The following is a 24,417-nucleotide window of genomic DNA, read 5'->3' on the forward strand; positions in this document are numbered from 1 at the left end:
TAATAATGGCGCCACTGGAATCAAAACTATCTGAAACTGTGTTGTAGTGTAATACAGTAATAGTTATTGTTAGATGTGTTGAAATACAACCTTTCAAAAAAAAAAGTAAACAAATGACTATAACCAAAGTTATAAAGTGTAGTTTACAGTGTAAAATTTGTATTTATGCAACGGTTAGTTCAGACCGTTCAGTGATTTGGATGTGTATTACTTCTGATAAAAGCATATTTTTCACCAAATCTGTATTACTGCCCTGACAGGTTGCCAAGCAACATCTAGGTCACATTACTCCAAGCTGTTTTGAACTCATCTCATCTCATTATCTCTAGCCGCTTTATCCTGTTCTACAGGGTCGCAGGCAAGCTGGAGCCTATCCCAGCTGACTACGGGTGAAAGGCGGGGTACACCCTGGACAAGTCGCCAGGTCATCACAGGGCTGACACATAGACACAGACAACCATTCACACTCACATTCACACCTACGCTCAATTTAGAGTCACCAGTTAACCTAACCTGCATGTCTTTGGACTGTGGGGGAAACCGGAGCACCCGGAGGAAACCCACGCGGACACGGGGAGAACATGCAAACTCCACACAGAAAGGCCCTCGCCAGCCACGGGGCTCGAACCCGGACCTTCTTGCTGTGAGGCGACAGCGCTAACCACTACACCACCATGCCGCCCTATTATTATTATTATTATTATTACTTTTTTTACATTTCTGTTATATAAACATTTCCTTCTGGGTCTCAACCAGAGACCTAAGGTCAGAAATGGTGCCATGACATTTTTCCCTGCCCGAGTCGTCTTTAAAGTGAAATTGGGTGACATCACAGACAGATACACATTTCACATAGATAAAGCCCTTTGTATGAGCTGTACTTGTGAGAACATTGTTTTTTTGTATTTCTTTTCAACACGGGTTGCCATGGATATTTTCTATGAATTGATCAGATCCTTTATTTATTTATTTATTTATTTTAATTAACCCTAAAGCCCCGACTACAACTGGAATTATTATTGTTTTCATATGCCACATGTTTGTAACTTCTATTTCAAGGTCCTTGTATTTCGATAGTTTTTTGAACACTTTTAATGCAACATTGCAATCTGCTGGAATTACCATGTCAATCTGAAGTAGTCGGCTAAAAAAAAAAAAGTAGTAGGCGGCTCTGGAATTTGTGGCAGCAAAGCTACTGCGGCGCACTAAGGGCATGCTAATGCTTGCCCCCCTCCCCCAGATGATTTTGAAATTTACATGCCTTCTGGTGCATTCTCAGCTAATAAATTACTAACCATTTCCCTATAAAAATAAAATACTGGAATTTCCATGCAGATGTTTGTGTGCTTGGCTTTCTCAGTTACACTCTGTAGTACGCTGCCTGGCTCTATAACATAACTACATATGCTATGGCATGATCACGTGGTCTGGCTCAGTCAATCAGAGCACGAGAATCAATCAACAAATATAGCGTCGCTTCCAGTTATGTTAGACCCGAATCGAAGACAATTTGGTGGTGGAATAATTGGATTTGCAGCAAATTGTGGGCAGTGGAGATGATATAAAACACTTGAACATTGAAAGGCAAGGGTTTTTTTTTTTTTTCTGGGATTGTGTAGGCGGAGAAAACTGCCAGTCGCCGGCGCTTGTGGAGATCTCTGAGAATGCATTTTCTGTTTTTATGGTCTGTGATCACTATATCTGCCTGATTAGCTTTGATTGTCCTGTCTGTATGTATTATAAAGTCCCATAAAATGGTGACAAGCCCGGTATCTGTGACCAGTTCTGGGTGGTTTGTATACATTTTTTGCAGTATCTTTCCAGTAAAACTTGCAGATTTTCCAGTGCAGATATTGCCCCGTTCTATTGTGTTATGTTTTTTATTCAGTAGATGCTAATACTGTACATCCTGAGACAAGGTGGTCGGTTGTTTCTGGATATTCATTGCAGAATCTACATTTGGGGTCAACTCCATTCTTCATTATGCTTGCTTGATAATTCCTAGTTAATAAGCATTGGTCTTGTGCAGCCAGTATAAACCCTTCAGTTCTGGCTTTTAATCCTGCACTACGCAACCACTGATGGGTATAAGATTATTAATTTGCGTTAGCAACGCTGGTGCAAATTATTGCTCTACTTTATTCTGCTTCTTATTATTATTCTCCTAACATTTTTTAGGACGGTATTGCTCGATCAATTTTCAACCAATCATCACCAAATTTCACATGAATATCTCTGGGCTGAATTAAGTTGCTCTGACTTTTGGTGCTGATCCGGATCAGCGAACCGGAATGATCCATGAAAAACGGGCTTTTTTTCCTCACTAAGCGTCATTCTCTATCCCTTACCGTTCCAGATCTATAGGGTACGGTGACCAGACGTCCCAGTTTGTAAGCGCTAGTGCAAATCGCTGTGACTAAAGTATCTATCTAGTTGTTGTTGTTGTTATTATTATCTATCCATCCATTATCTGTAGCCGCTTATCCTGTTCTACAGGGTCGCAGGCAAGCTGGAGCCTATCCCAGCTGACTACGGGCGAAAGGCGGGGTACACCCTGGACAAGTCGCCAGATCATCGCAGGGCTGACACAGAAACAAACAACCATTCACACTCACATTCACACCTACGGTCAATTTAGAGTCACCAGTTAACCTAACCTGCATGTCTTTGGACTGTGGGGGAAACCGGAGCACCCGGAGGAAACCCACGCGGACACGGGGAGAACATGCAAACTCCGCACAGAAAGGCCCTCGCCGACCACTGGGCTCAAACCCGAACCTTCTTGCTGTGAGGCAACAGTGCTAACCACTACACCACCGTGCCGCTATTAATTAGATTAAATTAGATTAGATAAAACTTTATTGATCCCTTTGGGCGGGTCCCCTCAGGGAAATTAAGAATTATAAATATTATAATTATATTATAAATTATATTATAAAATTAATAATAATAATAATAATAATAATAATAATGCTCTGTCCCAAAATGTCTCTGGATTCCACTGTATTCTTATTGATCGACAGTTTAAAGTCTTAAACTGATGTATTTGTTATTTACTATTTCCAACAACAAATTTTCCAGTGATCTTCCATGGTAATGTAGGAAATGCAAATTCGGTACAATGGGGCCACTGTAATTGGCGCAAGCTGTTGTGGTTTCCCATGCCATGATGTATGTACATATATAGATCTTCCTATGGCAAAAGCTAAATAAATAAATAAATAAATCCACTGGTATTGTACTACTTAATTTTGTATCGGCACCAAATCCAATATTTATTACAGTGCTATTAATGCAAAATCTGACCATTTGCGTAGAAGCAATATCATCCAACGGGGGAAAAAAACGATCCATAATTTGGATGAAGGAACATATTTCGGCTGTTGTCAGTGGTGTGCAGAATCGTCAGCTCATATACGTCAAATAATTTGCTGTCATGCATCTGCTTCTCATTTCTTTGTTTGAAATTAAGCTTAATTCCTTCTTTATCATCATCATCATCATTCACATCCATTGAAAGTTAAAAGAGAAACGCAAATTCAAACACTACGATATTACTGATGATCTTTTCACTGAACTGTTCCGAGTTTGTTTACAGTCTGCTATTTTGGCAGCTGTCGCTGTGCGTGTTCGTGTTTCAGTGCTGACCTGAATCAGCCTGCTGTCACCACAAAGCAGCTCTCGAGTCCCATACGAATTCCCCAAAACACTCGTGCACAGAAACAATGCTCCTAATGTGCGCATTCATGCAGTGTCTCACTCCATCCACTCATTATTGATCTCCAAATTAAAAGCCAGGTGGCCTGGACCCAAACCATCAACCATCACCATTCACCACTCTCCTAACAAAAATTGGCGCTGATTCTTAAAATATGTGCTTTTGTGCTTTTGAGAGGAAATTGCACGAGCTTGACCCAGGAGTACTAACTAGCTCAGAGCCCTGGCAACTGGGAAAAGTTAAAAAGCTGCTGTGTGCTTGCTCACTAAACACCACAACCACAAAGAGCTGTAAAGCCATCCTGCTGCCTGACCCCTCTCCCTGTTCCCTTTCACTCAATCTGACAGATCCGAGGGGGAAGGGAACGCCAAGAGACTTGGACAGGGAGAAGTGGAGGGACAGGGTAGAGGAGGGGGTTATTATTCACACCAATACCGCCCAGGAAGGGAGTGACACTCCGAGGAAACACTGCTCTGAATGTGAGACTGTTAGACATCTCTGCTGATACTTGGAGAGAGAAAAAAAAAGTATACAAATGCAGTCGTTCTGATCAGGTCTACAGGCTACAAACTGGAAAAAAAAATTAATAATAATAATATATTTCTAGGCGGCACGGTGGTGTAGTGGTTAGCACTGTCGCCTCACAGCAAGAAGGTCCTGGGTTCGAGCCCCGGGGCCGGCGAGGGCCTTTCTGTGTGGAGTTTGCATGTTCTCCCCGTGTCCGCGTGGGTTTCCTCCGGGTGCTCCGGTTTCCCCCACAGTCCAAAGACATGCAGGTTAGGTTAACTGGTGACTCTAAATTGACCGTGAGTGTGGATGGTTGTCTATGTGTCAGCCCTGTGATGACCTGGCGACTTGTCCAGGGTGTACCCCGCCTTTTGCCCGTAGTCAGCTGGGATAGGCTCCAGCTTGCCTGCGACCCTGTAGAAGGATAAAGCGGCTAGAGATAATGAGATGAGATGAGAATATATTTCTAACTCATCACAGATTCACCATCTGCTCCCTTTGTGAGGCTTTTCAATTACTGTACTACTATGGTGTGTTCACATTGAGTGATTTTTCCTTTAAAATTTACTAATTAGAATGTATTTTATGAACGTGTGATTCCCCCCCCACACACACGCACATATGTAAGTAACGTAAACATGTGGCTTCTCTACATGTCTTGAAATAGCTTTGCAGAGTGAGGTGCAATTCTTCAAAGCTGTGGTTTGTGTCTCGCTGTGGTTGAGTACAGTTTTAAATTGTGCTTATAAAACACTTGCTCTTTAAAAGACTGGAGAAGAGAGAAGAGACAGCTCCTAGTATTTCCAAAATCAATTGACAGAGCGTCCCTTCAAGTTCCTACGGTCTAAGAGCAATGCTATGGAAGTAAAAGCCAGCTTTATAATTGATGAAGTTACAATCCATGAATAGAATCAATGGTGTTTTGTTGTGGCTGTGGGGCTGAATGCACATTGTCTTTTCCATTGTCTCATTTAGAGCCCAGCTTATTTGATAAGTTAAAAATAACTGTTATATATCATTATAATAATTGCTACAAGCTTGTGATGCACAGTGGAGAGAATGGGCTTCGACTGCTAAGTCTTGGATCCTTCCAAGGTTTCTTCTTTCATAGCTTCATTTACAAAGAGTTTTTCTTCCTCTTCGTTTTGCTTGTTCTATTGTATTCTGTTCCCAAAAGTACTGTAAAGTTAATCATTGTACCTTGCAGAGAGTGGCATCAATATGAGTTCTCCTTTAGCTTTTGAGAAGCTGAATAGACTTCTTATTTTTCAGAAGGTGATTAAACCAGTTTAGCCCATGCTAATCTCACACTGGGCCTTCAATTTATCCAGACTTGGAACAGGCACGAAGTACAAACTCAGTGGCTGGGTATTTACCTAATCTGCATGTTACTGAACATTACATTTAGCAGACGCTCTTATCCAGAGCGACATACAATGTACCTAGAGCAGCCTCAAGGCCATTTCAGCCATTCCAGGGAATCAAACCAGTAACCTTTTGGTCCCAAAGCCACTTATCTAACCATTAGGCCATGGCATGTCTTGGACATGGGGAGAACACACAAACTCCACACAGAAACGCCACCATCGGCCGTGAGGTTCAAACCCGGAACCTTCTTGCTGTGAAGCAACAGTGCTAACCACTACACCACCATGCCACCCGTCCTGTTTCAGAATATTTTGTAGTGGTATTGCTTAGTTTAAAAAAATGTTAGCGATGCAACAAGCTAATATAAGTTTTGGCCTGAAGCACCGAATCGGCAAATGACTGGATTTTACATTTTTTAATCCTAATCCCAATCTAACGGCATGCTTTATGCCACGAACATGGCTGATGTTTGACAGCACAAAAAGTACAGATGAATATAGGGCACCATCTCATCTCATCTCATTATCTCTAGCCGCTTTATCCTTCTACAGGGTCGCAGGCAAGCTGGAGCCTATCCCAGCTGACTACGGGCGAAAGGCGGGGTACACCCTGGACAAGTCGCCAGGTCATCACAGGGCTGACACATAGACACAGACAACCATTCACACTCACATTCACACCTACGGTCAATTTAGAGTCACCAGTTAACCTAACCTGCATGTCTTTGGACTGTGGGGGAAACCGGAGCACCCGGAGGAAACCCACGCGGACACGGTGAGAACATGCAAACTCCGCACAGAAAGGCCCTCGCCGGCCACGGGGCTCGAACCCGGACCTTCTTGCTGTGAGGCGACAGCGCTAACCACTACACCACCGTGATAGGGCACCATAATGCATGTAATATTTCTCATAACTTGGCAACAAAAGCTTACAGGTTTGCTAGATATTACTATGAGAATAATGGTTTTGACTCGAGTATTGGCCAATACATCGTCCTCATATCATGGTAGATCAATACCATGCAAAACTGTTTTCAAAACTTTGTTTAGAAGGTAACAGAGAATTCCGGTGGAGGTAGTTTCATTAATACTCCTGCCTCATCCTCCTACGTGTACCTCTACAGTCTGATGAAGCATTCATGTCCTGAAATAAACTGTTAACTGCTAAAAACACCTGGATTTAGAGCTGGGAATCAGTGTGTCAGAGTTAAAAGACCTTTCTATCACCTTTGTCACAATACCCAAGTTGTATTTCCTCATCATGCAGCCCCATGATGAGGGGCTCTTCTCTAACTTTTTTTAAGCACCCATGTGTGTTGTGTAGTATTATATATGGGGGGGGAGGTGTACCTGTGAGTGGCACAGCTCCCCCGGTCTGTGCGCTCGGTTGGCCGTTTGCAGGTTGATGGGGGACGTCTGCAGCGCGTCAGAGTTCGCCGCCTTTTGTCCGTTAATGTGTGCGGTCACCATGGAAACAGGTGCCTTGGCTGGCACCACGGAGATGGCGATGCTCTGGCTGGGAGGCTTGATGAGGGAGAGCGGCTTGGCCGGCATCCCCACAGGACAACTTCTTACAGCTAGCTTCTGTCACACACACAAAGAGGGGGAGAGTGAGAGAGGTTGTGGAAGAAAAGAAAAAGACACCCCCGAGTCCCCATATCTGCAGCACAGCCAAAGGTTGCATACAGAAGGCAAAGGTTAGAGATGAAAAGGGGGGAAAAAGCATGTATGACCAATCCGCAGAGAAACAGAAAGCCATCAAACAACTTTACAGTTAATCTATAGAAATCTTACATCCACTGCGGCGAGTTTACAAAATCACATTTGCAAAAGTGGACCGTTTACTGTACGTTTCATAAACAGAATCAAGAATCAAACGATTTAGCAAATCAGCAACAACACAACATGGTTCTAATTTGAACATGTAAGGTGCCAGTTTTTAAAAGTAAAGACTGAAGTACTCGAGTGAAATCGAACAGCTCATGTATCCAACAACTGAGATTGTTCTGGGAATTTAGGACTGCGAACATTTGAAATTTAAATTCTGGCCTATTTTTATTTGTTTACTCGTTCATTCAGCCACTTTTCCCTGCGTGTTGGGAAAAACGGAAAATGAAGCAGCGCATTCTGCCCTTTGCTTTGTCCTTGAAAACAAAACCAGAACAAACTACATGTGTAGTCTATTGCTTCTCTGAAAGCCTACTTGTCTCACAAGCTACAGATCTGTCCTAATCATGTCCTTCTCTCCTCCGTATCTCTTTCTTGCTCGCTCCGTCTTTCACTCCACCCACTACTCTAAAGGAAGAAAAAAAAAAACAATCCAAAGCAGAGATAAGTACATTTCACACTCCCACCACTGACAGAGGAAGCACACTAAATATTTTATATTCCATTCCACTGCCCGTGTCTTTCTTTCTTTCTTTCTTTCTTTCTTTCTCTCTTGCCTTTTATTGGTTTCTATGAACTGTGTGGACAGGAGGAGGGGAGAGAGGGGGCTTTTATATTTCGCCATTCCAACATGGGAGGCCATTTCACTCACTCTTCTGCTCCGCTCTCACTTGGCCGGCCTTGGGGGGAAAAAAAAAACCTTACAGTAAATGAACATATTCTGTATGTCCTTCAAGTGCTTCGTCTCCTTCTGTTGCTAATAATACTCACTGGCTGAGTTACAAATCTAAAAGAGCTTCGGTAATGATGAGGAAGTCGTGTTAGGTGTAATGATATTCCATGCTACATGCACAATCCAATCGGCGCTTCATGTTATTTTAAATGTGTCGCTCCTTTAAAGATAAATCACGTTTCTCATGCACTACTCTGCACCATATTACATCAGGCTCTGAACCTGGGCTGGGAAAATACTCGGTTTGCATTGAGGCAGAGCAAAAATAAATAAGCAGACCAAATTGATTAGATTCAGCTTGCATTTTTTAGTTGTTTTTTTTTTCTGTAGCATGTCTGTGCAGCAGGGAGGCAACGCTCCATGCCTTCACAGCTTGGTGGACTCACAATTACCTAGGCTGAGTGCAGAGGGCCTGGTGTGTATATACACTCTCTCTCTCTCTCTCTCTCTCTCTGACAGCCCCATTCAGTGAAAGAAAATAGCCAAATGCTTGAGATTCATTTAGAAGCCTCGGCTTTCCCCCCTGCATGCCTAATCAGGAAAGCAGCTTCTGTTGTGTCTTCTAGAGGGGGATCAGGCAGTCAGGGCGGCCTGGTGCACTCTGAATTTATGGGATCAGGGAACTCAGGCTGTAGAAACGGGAAGTGGGTGGGGTGATGAGATCCTGGAGGCGATGACGGAAAGTGATGGTGGTGGTGATGGTGCTTGGGTATTATAAGGAGCTGAACAGGGCTTCAGATCTCACCGGAGACTAAATTCTTGCCTTGTGCCTGAATCCGCACTAATCAGCATGACCTACAAGTAGAAAAAAAAAACCTAAGAAATAACACACCAGGGTGCTTTCCTTCCCTCTCTCCTTTCTCAGCTCATTCTACCTCTCGTTCTGGCATTCACTTTCTCATGCAGTTAAAAGAGGATGGAAAAATCAACGAGAAATGAAATGAAATGAAAGCAGTGTGTTCATGGCTAATTTCTTATTGTTTCAGACAAACTAAAAAACGAGTTGCGATGACGATCCTAATTGTGCGTAATACTATCTTTAGCTGCTTATCTTTTTTTTTTTCATCTATTGCCTGATTTGTACAGATCAACAGCTACCTGTCTCTGTGTTGAAGATCCTTTGGTTTTGTATAATAACAGATAACACCGGATTGTGGATTAGGTAAAAGGAAGATGCTTAGAGGACTGACAAACGGAAAAATTATATATAAAATATATTATTTAGATATCCATACAGAGCAAGAATATTATGCTCTGTCTCTGATTCGAGAGACTATTCATACAGACATGGTGAACTCCTGACAGACACGAGCAGTCATTTTCATGCCTCTCTATAATACAGTACCCAGCTGTGAGCTTGATTTACACACACTTTCCACCTCTCAGAGCCTTCTCTCCAGTAAGACTGTGCACTGAAGTAGATCTTGCCCTATAATCCGATCATTTTGAATAACAGAATCGACTCCTCTCGTTCTCCTCCAACTCTTCACTTCAGGATCAGGATTTTTTTTCTATTTCTGATTCCTTCCTTCCTTCCTTCTGCTACGCCTTCATAAGCACTGATACACTACAATCTATGATTTCTATGAAGGCCAGCTCAAAGAACAGACCTTGATTTACTTCCCTACACACCATGCTTGTTTGGAGATGGATTGAAATGGTGAACCTCCAGAAGTAAATTAAGCCAGATTCAGTTCAGGACGCAGATGAATGAAGACAGAAGGAAGAAAATGTTTTGACCAGGGTCTGTAAAAACGCTAAATGTCTCAACATGTCCTATAAGCACATAAAAGCCTGCTGATTGTTGCCCTGCTGAGTTACGTTGTGAATGACGAGCTCATTTGCTTGGTGTTATTTATTAATGCTTTCACAAAGCGTGTAGTAGACACCATTGTTTCAGGGAATCAATGTGATCCACAGGCAACCTCAGCGTCCCCATTTGTTCATCACAGGGCATCTCTGATTGTCTCAAAGGTCACCCATTTCAGTATCCCACACAAATATACTTGTTTGCACTCTTATACACTCACACTCTCACACAACGTTGAGTTAAATTAGAGGGAAAATGTCTGAAATGGGAGAAAACTATTGACAAAGCTCCAGCCTCTCTCAGTGCTGTGCTTTTATATCAGAATAATTACAAAAGCAAGGTTCTCTGGCCTAGTGGTTAGCGTGTCCGCCTCTCGATCGGGAGATCGGGAGTTCTACTCACGGCTGGGTCATACCAAAGGCCATAATAAAAATGGTGCCTACTGCCATCTGGCAAGGCACGCTGCAATAGAGATGTGAGTGGGGAGTCAAACTCTCGTGGTTAGCAGAGGACTAGCCCTCCACTGTAACCCTAGCTATGTAATAGAGGCCAAGGGCTACGAAACGGAGATCGGCGCCGCCAAACACGCCATGAATGGTGCAAGAAGGACTTTGAGGGTTCTCCAGAAAATCTGAAGTAGCTGGCTAAAAAAAAAACCAAAGTAGTACGTGGCTCTTGGATTTGCGGCAGCGAAGGCGCCATAATGCTAGAGGGGTGTTAGGGCATGCCCCTCCCCCAGAAAATGTTGAAATTTACATGCCTTCTGGTGCATTCTCAGCTAATAAATTACTAACCATTTCCCTGTAAAATACTTGCAAAATATATCTGAAATTTCCCTCCAGAAGTTTGTGTGCTTGGCTTTCTCAGTTATTCTCTGTAGTATGCTGCCTGGTTCTGTAACATAACTACATACATGGTCAGGTGGTCCGGCTCAGCCAATCAGAGCGCGAGAATCGATCAACAAATATGGTGTCACTTCCGGTCATGCCGGGATTCGAATCAAAGACAATTTCGTGGTGGAATAATTGGATTTGCAGCAAATTATGGGCAGCGGAGATGATATAAATTGCTTGAACACTAAAAGACAAGTTTTGTTTTGTTTTTTTCCTCCTGGGATCGAGTAGCCGGTGCAGACCGTCTGCGTAGGCGGAGAAAACCACTTGTGGACGTCGCTGCAAAATGCAATCCTTCCCCTTAGAATCTGAAAATGCAGAGCAGCTTTATTTGTCTCGGTTTGAGGTGACCCGTAGCGTCAAAGCAAGTAAGACTAAGAGCTTTATGAAGATGGCCATCTTTTGACAGTTTACCTTCCACACCATGTATGTGCACTTCACTGTGTGTCCTGCTGCACTCCAGCTACAGGCGAGCTGCCAAGCCACACTGTTCCACTTCATCCAGGATCAGAGGCGTGTTTATGAAGGGAAGACTTAATTGGTCATATTATGCCATTAGCAGCCCTTCAGTGTGGATTCTAGAGCTGAAAGAGGCTTCGGTTAATGTACACAAAGTGTGAAGTGCAACACCAGGCGATAACAAGACTACCTCCGAGGCTATAATTGCCCCACAGAGCTGTCAGCTTTAAATTTGATGCAAAATAACAAGTAAATTGCTGTCTTTCGGGAAAACAAATGGCAAGGGTAGATTCTAAAGTCTAACATGCCATCATGACTTGGGCCATTATTATACTGACGTAGTCCGATAAATAAATCGATCATTTACGCTTGAAATAATTGCACAATACAGTTGCGGTCTCTTCGAGACTAAGCTGGATTAATACATGTTCACAAAGAGAACAATAACATCCAGAAGTCCCTTTTTGCTGGAGTGTGTGTGTGTGTGTGTGTGTGTGTGTGTGTGTGTGTGTGTAACACTTCTTGATAAACCCACTACATAAAAGGACTACTTCCCAGCATGAATGTGGCAGTTGGACCCAATCAAAATGCACACCGCAGGCAGGTGTTGTTATGGTGATCACTGTGAGGAACAGGCAGTTGGAGTGTGTGTGTGTGTGTGTGTGTGTGTGTGTGTGTGTAAAGGGGAAGAAAAGGTAACTGTCAGTTTCTCTCATAACCCTGTGTGTAGTTGCAGGATACCAAGGAAGTGAAATGGGTGATGATGGATGTCTCTTATTAGGAGCGTGCTTGGGCTAAATTCACTAACATCAGTTAGGAGTGGCGCCTTTAGGAATCATTTTCTTCCAGCTTCCATTTCTCTCGATTCAAAATATGAATCAACCATCCTCCTTCTTCCCTCTCGTCAATGGTCATGATGTTATTGCCATTTCATTTCAGGCGCTAATGATTAACAGACTGTGTTGATTTAACAGAAGCCCAATCTTCTGAAAGTGCTTGTGCTAACTTCTCTTTGAGCGCTTGATGATTCATTCAAGTAATCCCTGATTCCCATCAGAAGGCATCAAAAAGCCTGAATATCGGCATTAGCTTGCCTTTGAACTCGGAGGTCTGGACCGAAATGCTCCTTTAAAGTGGATAATATCCCTGATCCTTTGGCCACTCGAAAGTTAGTGGTGACACTGGCAGCATATGAGATGAGTGACAGCTCAGTACGGCAGTTCACGGGGTCTCGGGCAGAGGTGTGTGTAGAATAACTAAAACTTCAAGATGAAAAGAGTATTAAAAAAAATGAAGAAAAATTAGTCATACAACACCTAGAAAGTACATAATAATAATAATAATAGGCGGCACGGTGGTGTAGTGGTTAGTGCTGTTGCTTCACAGCAAGAAGGTCCGGGTTCGAGCCCCGTGGCCGGCGAGGGCCTTTCTGTGCGGAGTTTGCATGTTCTCCCCGTGTCCGTGTGGGTTTCCTCCGGGTGCTCCGGTTTCCCCCACAGTCCAAAGACATGCAGGTTAGGTTAACTGGTGACTCTAAATTGAGCGTAGGTGTGAGTGTGAATGGTTGTCTGTGTCTATGTGTCAGCCCTGTGATGACCTGGCGACTTGTCCAGGGTGTACCCCGCCTTTCGCCCGTAGTCAGCTGGGATAGGCTCCAGCTTGCCTGCGACCCTATAGGACAGGATAAAGCAGCTAGAGATAATGAGATGAGATAATAATAATTATTATTATTATTATTATTAACTACAAACGGGGACGTCTGGTCACTGTACCCTATAGATCCAGAATAGTAAGAGATAGAAAATGATGCTTAGTGAGGAAAAGTTGCGCCCTGCAGTCCTGAACAAAATAAAATAAAATAAAAAAGACTGAAAGAATCATGAAAATTGACAGAGTTGTGTGATTGGAAAAAAAAAAGAAATCCTGTTTTTCATGGATCATTCCGGATCAGTGATCCAGCTCACCACCAAAAGTCATAGGAACATAATTCAGCCCAGAGGTATTCTTCATGTGAAACTTGGTGATGATTTAGTTGAAAACTGAGGGTGAAATAGCATCCTAAAAAATATTAGGAGAAGAAGAAGAAAGTAGAAAGATCCTGAGTGAGAGTAATGATTAGCACCAGCACCGCTAGCACGAATTAATAATGCCAAATTATTGTAAATATATTTTTAAAAGCAAATAAATAAAAATTAAACAGGACAGCATGGTGCTGCAGTGCTTAGCGCTGTCGCCTCACAGCAAGAAGGTTCCGGGTTCGAACCTCACAGCCAACAGGGGCCTTTCTGTGTGGAGTTTGCATGTTCTCCCCGTGTCTGTGTGGGTTTCCTCCGGGTGCTCCGGTTTCCCCCACAGTCCAAAGACATGCAGGTTAGGGAAAACACCCAGCCACTGGGGTTGTACAAGCCAGTGCATACTTAGTGCCAGTCCCAAGCCTGGATAGATTGGGGAGGGTTGTGTCAGGAAGGGCATCTGGTGTAAAACCTATGCCAAATCAAAAATATGTGGAACAGATCCGCTGTGGTGACCCTGAACGTACAGGAGCAGCCAAAAGAAGAAGAAGGATATATAAAAATAATAAACACATATAAAATGAATTGTTATGGAGCAGTTGGAATTTATGAGTAGTTAAAAACTAATCCCCATTTCGAGGCATCCATAATCTCCGTATCCCAAATTAACACCAATGCACTACTTTTACAAGTTGAGTTATTTAAATAAATGCAATAGAGTAAATGTAGACTGCGATGACCTGGCGACTTGTCCAGGGTGTACCCTGCCTCTCGCCCATAGTCAGCTGGGATAGGCTCCAGCTTTCCTGTGACCCTGTAGGACAGGATAAGCAGCTACAGATAATGGATGGATGGATGGATGGATGGATGGATGGAGTAAATGTAGAATGAAACTCCATTACATCAGATTTTCAGTATTGGATGGAAATGGTGAACAATACTAATGACTGTCTCATACTGGTATCATGGCTTGGGTGACTGAAATTAAACCGGAGGGGGGAAACTCACTGCAGGAGACAGAGTACCTTTTCCTGCATCATAGCAATGTGTGTATGAATAATGGTACAGATCAGTGATTGCCAAACAAGACATGTTATCAGCAAGGCCTCAACGTGTCAATCAAATATCAGAGGCTGCTAGGACAGGATGCAAAGAGCAATGTTTTGCAATAACCAGTTTGTCTCTGGTGGAAGCCATCTCTGCTGAAGGCACTAGAAAGCAAGGCCTTGAATCAAGGTGCTTCCATAAGGAAGAGATAATCCAGGGGCGTGTGTGTGTGTGTGTGTGTGTGTGTGTGTGTGTGTGTGTGTGTGTGTTTTGGCAGAGCCTTCTGAACGGGTACCAAGATCCTTATGCCAAACTCTGGGCTCCAGGCCAGCCTCCCATGCACCCTGGTGTCTGGATGCCAGGGTATCTTATGGTGGAAATCAATCAACACATGATATAATGTAGCCATAAGCAAAAAAAAAAGAAAGTCTGCCATTAAGAGAGTTTGTTGCACTGCCTTTCAAAGCCCAAAGACCATGTTGGTGAATGGAGTCCAAACAAAAGAAGGGTGCTGTATTTTGATCTGGCATTTGACAGACGCCATATTTCCAGGAAACCTTGTCCCGAGTAGGGTGCAGCTGAAAGTGCATGCGTAACAACAAGCACGCCCATCTGGTGCAGGAATAAACCTGACGAGCAACCTTCTATCGCAAAAGCTGTTTTACTGAGCTGATCTCTTATTCCACACGAGTAATAATGCCTCTTTAATCAACCTTATATTAAAAATATGCAAAAACAACCGAGAGAACGTTGCTTTAATGTTTACTTCATCTCATCAGAAGTGTTCGCACTGGTGTAGTGTTTTTAGGTTGTTATTATTATTATCATCATCACTGCTGCTATGGTAACAGTCAGGACCCATCCTGAATCCACGCAGACACACAAAAAGCTGCACTGGCCCTGGAAAGAAGAGACAACAACAGCTATCTTGAGCTTTATGAGTCAATAAATAAGTGTGATTTTTTTAAATTAATATCGTTTCCTTGGCATTGTTTAGATGCACATCACATCACATCACATCACATTACATCGCCTTCATTCCAGTACTTCAGAAACAGCAAATGCCACCGCTGTCCACTCCAGCTTCTGATGCGAGCACGTACGGTAAAAGCTAAATTAAATCCCGACTGCTGATTTCTTTCTACAGAAAACAATTTGATCGTGTGGCCGCTGCCCGTCACACCATCTGTAGACAATAAATCCATTTAAATGCAAATTATACATGCCTGAGGTCTAATTTCCCTTCCTGTGACTATGAACTCATTGGAATGCACCACATTAACGTAGGAGAAAAAGGTGTTTTGTTATTTTGTGAAAGTGGTGCACGAGCAGAACTTTCTGCACAGTCAAAATTAATGTGCTTTTGTTTCGCTGAGAGTTAATTTATTGCATTTTGCTGTTCAGAAGTACAAAGAAATGCTTTTTACTGTCTGGCACAAAGCTAGAACGGTTTGTTTTGCTGAAAACGGACGTTTCTTGCTCAGTCGTTATGTTCACACCGTGCCTTGCAAAAGTATTCATCCCCCTTGGTGTTTGTCCTGTTTTGCTGCATTACAAGCTGGAATTAAAATGGATTTTTGGAGCGTTAGCACCATTTGATTTACACAACATGCCTACCACTTTAAAGGTGCACATTGTTTTTGTTTTTTTTATTGTGACACGAACAATAATTAACCACCTTTTGCTACAATTACAGCTGCAAGTCTCTTGGGGTATGTCTCTATTAGCTTAGCACATCTAGCCACTGGGATTTTTGTCCATTCCTCAAGGCAAAACTGCTCCAGCTCCTTCAAGTTCGATGGGTTGCGTTGGTGTACAGCGATCTTCAAGTTATGCCACAGATTCTCAATTGGATTGAGGTCTGGGCTTTGATTAGGCCATTCCAAAATATTTAAATGTTTCCCTTTAAACCATTCCAGTGTAGCTTTAGCAGTATCTTTAGGGTCATTGTCCTGCTAGACCGTGAACCTTCATCCCAGTCTCAAATCTCCGGCCGACTCAAACAGGTTTTCCTCCAGAATTGCCCTGTATTTAGTGCCATCCATCTTTCCTTCAATCCTGACCAGCTTTCCTGTCCCTGCAGATGAAAAATATCCCCACAGCATGATGCTGCCATCACCATGCTTCATTGTAGGAATGGTGTTCTCAGGGTGTTGGGTTTGCACCACACATGGCGTTTCCCATGATGGCCACAAAGATCAATTTTTGTCTCATCTGACCAGAGAATCTTCTTCCATGTGTTTGGGGAGTCTGCCACATGCTGTTGGGCAAACTCCAAACGTGATTTCTTAAGGAATGACTTTTTTTTTCTGGCCACTCTTCCATAAAGCCCCGGTCTGTGGAGTGTACAGCTTAAAGTGGTCCTATGGACAGATACTCCCATCTCCGCTGTGGATCTCTGCAGCTCCTTCAGTGTTATCTTTGGTGTCTTTGTTACATCTCTGATTAACGCCCTCCTTGCCCGGTCTGAGAGTTTTGGTGGGCGGCCTTCTCTTGTCAGGTTTGTAGTGGTGACATATTCTTTCTATTTTGCTGTAATGGATTTAATGGTGCTCCCTGGGATATTCAAAGTTTGGGATTTTTTTTTTTATAACCCAACCCTGATCTATATTTTTCCACAACTGTGTCTCTGACCTGTTTGGAGTGCCCCTTGGTTTTCATGTTGCTTGCTTAGTAGTGTTGCAGAGTCAGGGTCCTTCCAGAACAGGTTGATTTATACAGACATCATGTGACAGATCATGTGACACTTTGATTGCACACAGGTGGATCTTAATCAATTAATTATGCGACCTATGAAGTGAATTGGTTGGACCAGCTCTTGTTTAGGGGTTTCGTACGAAAGGGGTGAATACTTATGCACACTCCAGATTTCTGTTTTTTGATCTTAATTATTGTTTGTGTCACAATAAAAAAACAATGTGCACCTTTAAAGTGGTAGGCATGTTGTGTAAATCAAATGGTGCTAACCCTTCAAAAATCCATTTTCAGCTTGTAATGCGACAAAACAGGACAAACACCAAGGGGGATGAATACTTTTGCAAGGCACTGTGTGTGTGTCTATATATATATATATATATATATATATATATATATATATATATATATAAAATAAAACCCAGAGTAAAGCAAGAATATTCTAATAGGCTAATGAAATAATCCTCACGTTTAAGGATGAATAGTTTCTAGTTATTTTCAGGAAATCTGCAGGGAGTTATTAAATGAGATTACTTGCTTCTTGTCCCATTAATTTCCATGCAAAAGTTCATTATGTTCCAAAGCAAATCATGAAAAAAAAAAATCTTGTTGGAAATGGAAACATTCATTATTTTGGGTATTATTTAACATTCAACAGATAATTAAATTTGTTTTGGGATGTTGTTTAAGGAACTTTTTTTTTTATTTTGGCAATGCTATGCCACTTGAAGCGTGACGAGAATAGTAGTACGACTAGCATTACAGAATATTAAGAGACGTCTACTGCTTTTCTGGCATCATTAGCAATAATTAGCATTGCAATATGTTTTTCTTAACTCTGTGTAACCCAGCGGACTAATGTGTGTATGGAGCTGATTCAGGCACGGGGAGAGGAGAGTAGAAAGTAGAAATATCCCCTGTTGTGGCACATTATTCTCATCACAGACCACAGACACTAGTTTCTCCGACTAGAATGATTCAATCTCATGCCTCTAATTCCCCTTCACTTCTCAGAGTGAGATACTCCCCTCTGCTTATTACAGTCAAATCGTCACATCTCATATCTGTCAAGCCCAGGAGCTTCCATCAAGCGTGTGCGCGTGGGTGTACAGTGAATGCAAACCATTACTAAAGCATTTGAAATATAAATAACAAATGTCAATGGGACTAAATTAAAATTTCAATAGTCCATTAAGCCTTTGTGTATTTTAGCAAACAAATACTAAGCAATAAAACCGGGTCTTATTTTGAAACCGGTGGCCTTGCAGAAATGACAACCGAATGTTATAATGCTGCTGTGCTTAACTGCTGCTTATATTTCTCAAAGCATTTAATGCATCTTCAGTGTATGACAAGCCAGTGGAGTCACTGTGAACCTTTCCCTCCCGCTTAGTCAGAGATTCATTACAAGAGACCCCGCCTGCTTCCTGTCATCTCCCATCATCTTCAAGCAGAGGAGAGACCACAAAACCAGGAAGTACCACAGTGCACCAGGTGCTGCAAATCCCATGACACAATCAGAGAGGGCTCACTGCTCGAAGAATATATTAACTACTTTTAATCCTCGACAGTGTTGTGCCTTTAAAACAGTCATAGTATCGAGCAATATTTAGACATGAAACGGCAAATGGCAAAGAGGTGTATTAATGGTTTTCAAATCCAGACTTATTCGTACCCTGGTTGATTACCTGTGTCTGCTTTTCATCACATTACAGTACCTGTGAATGTAGGATGTGGTCTCTGGAGGTGGGGGGATGGGGACTAGTGAGTGGCGTGAGCAGCAAAATACTACTCATATTTCACAAATGAGTTTTTTTCATGACATGAAATAAAGCCGGGCGGCACGGTGGTGTAGTGGTTAGCGCTGTCGCCTCACAGCAAGAAGGTCCTGGGTTGGAGCCCCAGGGCCGGCGAGGGCCTTTCTGTGCGGAGTTTGCATGTTCTCCCCGTGTCCGCATGGGTTTCCTCCGGGTGCTCCGGTTTCCCCCACAGTCCAAAGACATGCAGGTTAGGTTAACTGGTGACTCTAAATTGACCGTAGGTGTGAGTGTGAATGGTTGTCTGCGTCTATGTGTCAGCCCTGTGATGACCTGGCGACTTGTCCAGGGTGTACCCTGCCTTTCGCCCGTAGTCAGCTGGGATAGGCTCCAGCTTGCCTGCGACCCTGTAGAAGGATAAAGCGGCTAGAGATAATGAGATGAGATGAAATAAAGCCAACATGGAAATAGCTTATTTAACATTAAAACGTGTGTGGCAGTGTCACTCATCTCCTTCACAGGGTGAATTATTAAGAACAAGAAACAGTTTGTTGGCCTGCAGCAGTAATGGCGAGTGATCAAAGTGAAGCACTAATATATTATAGTGATGATATCGTATAGCATCAGTGCTGAGTGCAAACTTTTTAAGCCAGTACTCAAATATAATAAAAATACAAGGAGCTAAAAGTTAAATGGTGTTCTTTTGGCTATGTAATGCACCACATACTGTAGTCAAAGTCCCTCCCACACCAGGATCTGGTCTTCCCAGGCAGTCTCCTGTCCCAGTACTACCCAGCTCTTTGAGGCGCATGGATGCAGCACCGATCTCCATTTCTATAGCCCTCAGTCTCTCTCCTATGATATAGCTAGGGTTACAGTGGGGGGACCATGAGCTGGCCTAGTGGTTAGCGTGTCCACCTCTCAACCAGGAGATTTTGAGTTCTGCTTGCGGTCGGGTCATACCAAAGACCATCATAAAAATGGTACCTACCACCGTCTAGCAAGGCATGCTGCAATACAGATGCGAGTGGGGAGTCAAGCTCTCACAATTACCAGAGGACCAGCCCCCCACTGTAACCCTAGTTGTATAGGCGAGACGCCAAAGGCTATAGAAATGGAGATCGACGCCACCCAATGCGCCTAAGGGCCTGGTTAGTACTAGGACAGGAGGACTGCCTGGGAAAACCAGGTCCTGACACAGGAAGGGCTTTGACTTTTGACAGTGGTGGGGGCTAGTTCTATGGTAACCACAGGAGTTTGACTCCCTCCTCACATCTGTATTACAGCGTGCCTTGCCAGATGGTAGTAGGTACCATTTTTATGATGGTCTTTGGTATGACCCGACCGGGAGTAGAACTCGCGATCTCCCAGTCAAGAGGCGGACATGCTAATCACTAGGCCAACTCGCAGTTCCGCATACTGTATGTTGTACATAATTCCTAACTGTGATACCAACAGACAAAAACAACAACAAAATGTAGGATCACAGATTCGTTACCTTACTGGGATGGATCACACTGTTCGGGTGAAAAGCGCTATAAAAATAACAAATAAGACAAATCAGTCCGGCACTTGTGCATATGTTTAGCTGGACAGGACTCTTAAGTCTGTCCAAGAAAAAAAAACCTGCAATGCAAAGACAGGTATAATGTCGATGTCATAAATCTCAGGATATATTAAGACCTGAATGAGCTCAATTAATACATAAGCAATCTTGCAACAAATTCATATTGTATCTGCACTGAAAAGTGGAGGGTTTGAAATGATCTGAGCTGCTCCCTGTGGATGTGAGGAGCCTAGAAGCAACAGACTCGTGCCTATGAAAACATAATCAGGGCCACACTAAGCTTAGCTTCAGAGCAGCTCGTTGGAGGTCAGCGCCCTCCGTAGCATTGGAAATTGCATCTGGCCGAGCCAGGGTCCAGAGACGATCACTAATGCATGCAAACAAGGTCTGAAGGGCCCTCGGTGTCATCAAACATTCAGCAGCTCAACCTGATGCATTTTACATTCCTTCCTTTCTCGCACAACGCTACACTTTCACTTCATCCTCCAACTGTTCATCAGGGACCTATGAGGAAAAAACTGAGGAGAGGTATTTGGAAGGTTTGTCATGTTAATGATTGACAGCAGGATTGTTCTGCTGCTCTACTTTGAGCAGTGCATGTGACTGCCAGGATCGACTAGCAGGCAAGGCACATTCAAGTCATCTTTCCCTGAGCACACAGCTCCTACTTCTTTGCTCTTATCAACCCCTCATTCTTGCTTTCCTGATACATTAAATGTAGCCTTCAGGCAAATATAAAGTCAGAGTGTGAATGGAGTCAGACTGGATTTTTGGAAAGTCCTTCTCTTTTAGCTCTATGGTATTCACTGTAGGCTAACATGACTGCAATGTTTTCTGGTATGACATTATATTAAGTAGCGAAGGCCCTTGTCAAAAAAAAAATGTTGGTTTTTTTTTTTTCCTTATCCAACCCTCAAAAGTGTATCATCATCGCAGCAGAAATAAATTGCCGCCCCTGTTATCAGCACAGCCAGTAAAATAAGCCGGAATGGTTCTGTTGCTTTGACTGTGTGCACAGGGGCGTTTACTATCACACTGCACTAGGAGTGACTCTGAAGGGAGCGATATGGAATCTGCAGCCTCTGACATAATGAGGACATTTATTTGCTCACCTCCGTCCTCGACCAGCCCGGCCCGGGGAGACTGCAGCCCGCTGGAGCCTATTGACTCACCATGGCAACAATCAGCGACCACAGAAAGGTCAAATTTTCTATATGAAGTGAACAGCATGAGCAGAGCTATGGAGCCATGGAGACACTGATCATTCATAGTATTGCCTCCTAAAGAGAGGTAATAATAAGAAGAGAAATGGCACAGGCTCTGTGTACATTAATACATGTAGTATTAATTACTGTCTGGTTTATGTCGATAATTGCTGCTTCACAAAAGTTCCATCACTCTCTCTTTCTCTCTTCTCTTAAGTTCCAGTAGTTTTCGTTTTCTTTTCCAGCACAATCCTTGATCCATGTTTTATGTGTGGTAGCAGTGCGGCAGTGTTTTTACTGCAAGCCATGAGGCCTGAGGCTTTTGGGATGGATCTTGCAGGCCTGAAGCACTGTAATAATCCCCAGTGTGGTCCAGGCAAATGCCACTATTAACTTGTTTGTTCAGGAAAGACGAACGGCATCTGCTAAGATTACGGCAGCTCGATGCCTGACTCTAACTCTTTCTTGCCATCACCATTGAAATGAATACTTTTTATCATTCTGAAAGCTTTTATTATGGTTTGAATTTATCAAACTCATGGAGACTGATTATACATCTAATTTTACAGCAGCCTCAGGATACAGTGATCAGTACTCACGAGTGTCACTTCCACACACCGAGATGGGACAAGACGACGGTTTCGGAGTAGACGTCTCATCTCATCTCATTATCTCTAGCCGCTTTATCCTGTTCTACAGGGTCGCAGGCAAGCTGGAGCCTATCCCAGCTGACTACGGGCGAAAGGCGGGGTACACCCTGGACAAGTCGCCAGGTCATCACAGGGCTGACACATAGACAACCATTCACACTCACATTCACACCTACGGTCAATTTAGAGTCACCAGTTAACCTAACCTGCATGTCTTTGGACTGTGGGGGAAACCGGAGCACCCGGAGGAAACCCACGCGGACACGGGGAGAACATGCAAACTCCACACAGAAAGGCCCTCGCCGGCCACGGGGCTCGAACCCGGACCTTCTTGCTGTGAGGCGACAGCGCTAACCACTACACCACCGTGCCGCCCTGGAGTAGACGTGATTTAGTAAAAGTGAAGCGAAAGTCCATGTTTTAGATGTACAGGGGGTAAGACTTTTGCCTGCTGCTGAATCCAGTTATCGAAAAGAACATATCAGAGTGTGACTTTCTCGATAGCAGTTAAAGAGTTCTGCTCGAGTCTTTTATTGCCGTGTTGTACTGCACGGATCGTCTGCCTCTATCCACTCTATATCGCTGTGTTATGGCTCCTGTGGGAGCAAGGCCTCGAAGGCATGGGGGGACTGGAAGGACAAGAGAGTTGGTGGAGAAAGAGAGAGGGAGAGAGAAAGGGAGGGGATGAGAGGGAAATGGGACAGCTGGCACACTCTGATAGGAGGGGGAGGGGAGTTGAGGGGGTTGCCTGTGCAAGCAGCAGGCTTTGGGACACGAGAGTGAGAAGGAGGAGGGAGGGGGGATCGCTTTTTTTTTTTTTGTGGTGGAGAGAGGCCAGCAGATGGACTCCTCCAAACAATAGAGCAGGGACAGATGCATCTACAAAGATGCAGCCACACAGAGGCGAGAGCTGCCCTTGTACTCGAGTGTACCAGCACCCAGCAGGACATGCTGCAACTCCAAACACAGACAGACTTTTTTTTTCTCTAAGAGAGGCGTTATTACTTTAAGAGATGCAGGAGAAAGGAGCTTACTATGCAACAGGGCACCACAAAGAAACAAACAAAAAAAGCACTGGTTGTAACTTTCTTATGCCACCCCTAGAGCCCTCATTTATTAACGAATCCCACGGACAGCCGGTAAATCCCCAACTAGCTCTTAATCCTGAACTCCAGCCATCATCTGTCGTGAATAAACAACCAGATCAGCAGGCAGTCTGAATTAGCTCGAAGCATTAGGCAGTTTCAACATTACTACAGCAGTGGTCAATCTACTTAGGATCTCTTGAGGTGTGAATCTCTTATTTATTTATTATTTTCTTTTAAATATGTCTGAGTAGAGACAGAGTAGGAATGATAAAATTCTCTGCAAGCAATCCAGTTTTGCTACCGCAATAAAAAGACGTGCCTCATATCAGAGTTATAAAAGGCATTTTTCATATAATTTTTATAAAACTTCCTGTGTAAACCCTCAGATGAGTTGAGACAATAGGATCCCCCTGCCTCTGTTCCCTGTGCCTGAAGCAGTAAGTTGGTGTCTCGGCTCTGAAGAGGGCGGGTACCAAAACCAACAGCAACCATTAAATGACTGACGTGACCGCTACGCTGCTGACTGACTGTGATTGAAGCTGCCTCTTCAGAGAAAGGCCTCTGCTGAAGCTGAATTGGCGGCTGAGAAACTGTAGTCTGGTCATGTTTAAATTTTATTGATAATATTGCTTCTTGGTTAACCATTTAAAGAGAAATACTCTCACCGGCCACTTTAATATGAACTTGTTCTTGATTCTAAGATTCCTGTTCTTGGCTGCAGGAGTGGAACCCAATGTGGTCTTCTGCTGTTGCGTGCTGAGATGCTTTTCTGCTCACCACAGTTGGAAAGAGTTGCTATGAGTTACTAAGTCCTTCTTGGCAGCTTGAACCAATCTGGCCATTTTCCTCTGACCTCTCTTATCAACAAGGTGTTTGTTTTCATCCACAGAACCGTCACCCACTCAATGTTTTTTGTTTTTCGCACCATTCTATGTAAACTCGAGAGATTTTTTTTGTGTGTGTGAAAACCCCAGGAGCTCAGCGGTTTCTGAAATACTCAAACCAGTCCATCTGGCACCAACA

General features: G+C 43.4%; 1 protein-coding gene across 3 annotated transcripts in view; it reads right to left on the bottom strand.

Moving 5' to 3' along the window:
* The window catches only part of phf21b (PHD finger protein 21B), a 160,549-nt gene that overhangs the window by 51,225 nt on the left and 84,907 nt on the right, over nucleotides 1-24,417 (bottom strand). For 2 of the 3 annotated variants that reach the window (XM_060903101.1, XM_060903103.1), the window contains one exon: nucleotides 6,943-7,176. In XM_060903101.1, the coding sequence (XP_060759084.1) occupies nucleotides 6,943-7,176 (234 nt within the window). The remainder of the gene's footprint in view (nucleotides 1-6,942; nucleotides 7,177-24,417) is intronic. The other variant, XM_060903102.1, reaches the window with a different exon arrangement.

This window comes from Neoarius graeffei, chromosome 21 (assembly GCF_027579695.1).
Source record: "Neoarius graeffei isolate fNeoGra1 chromosome 21, fNeoGra1.pri, whole genome shotgun sequence".
NCBI classification, from domain to species: domain Eukaryota; kingdom Metazoa; phylum Chordata; class Actinopteri; order Siluriformes; family Ariidae; genus Neoarius; species Neoarius graeffei.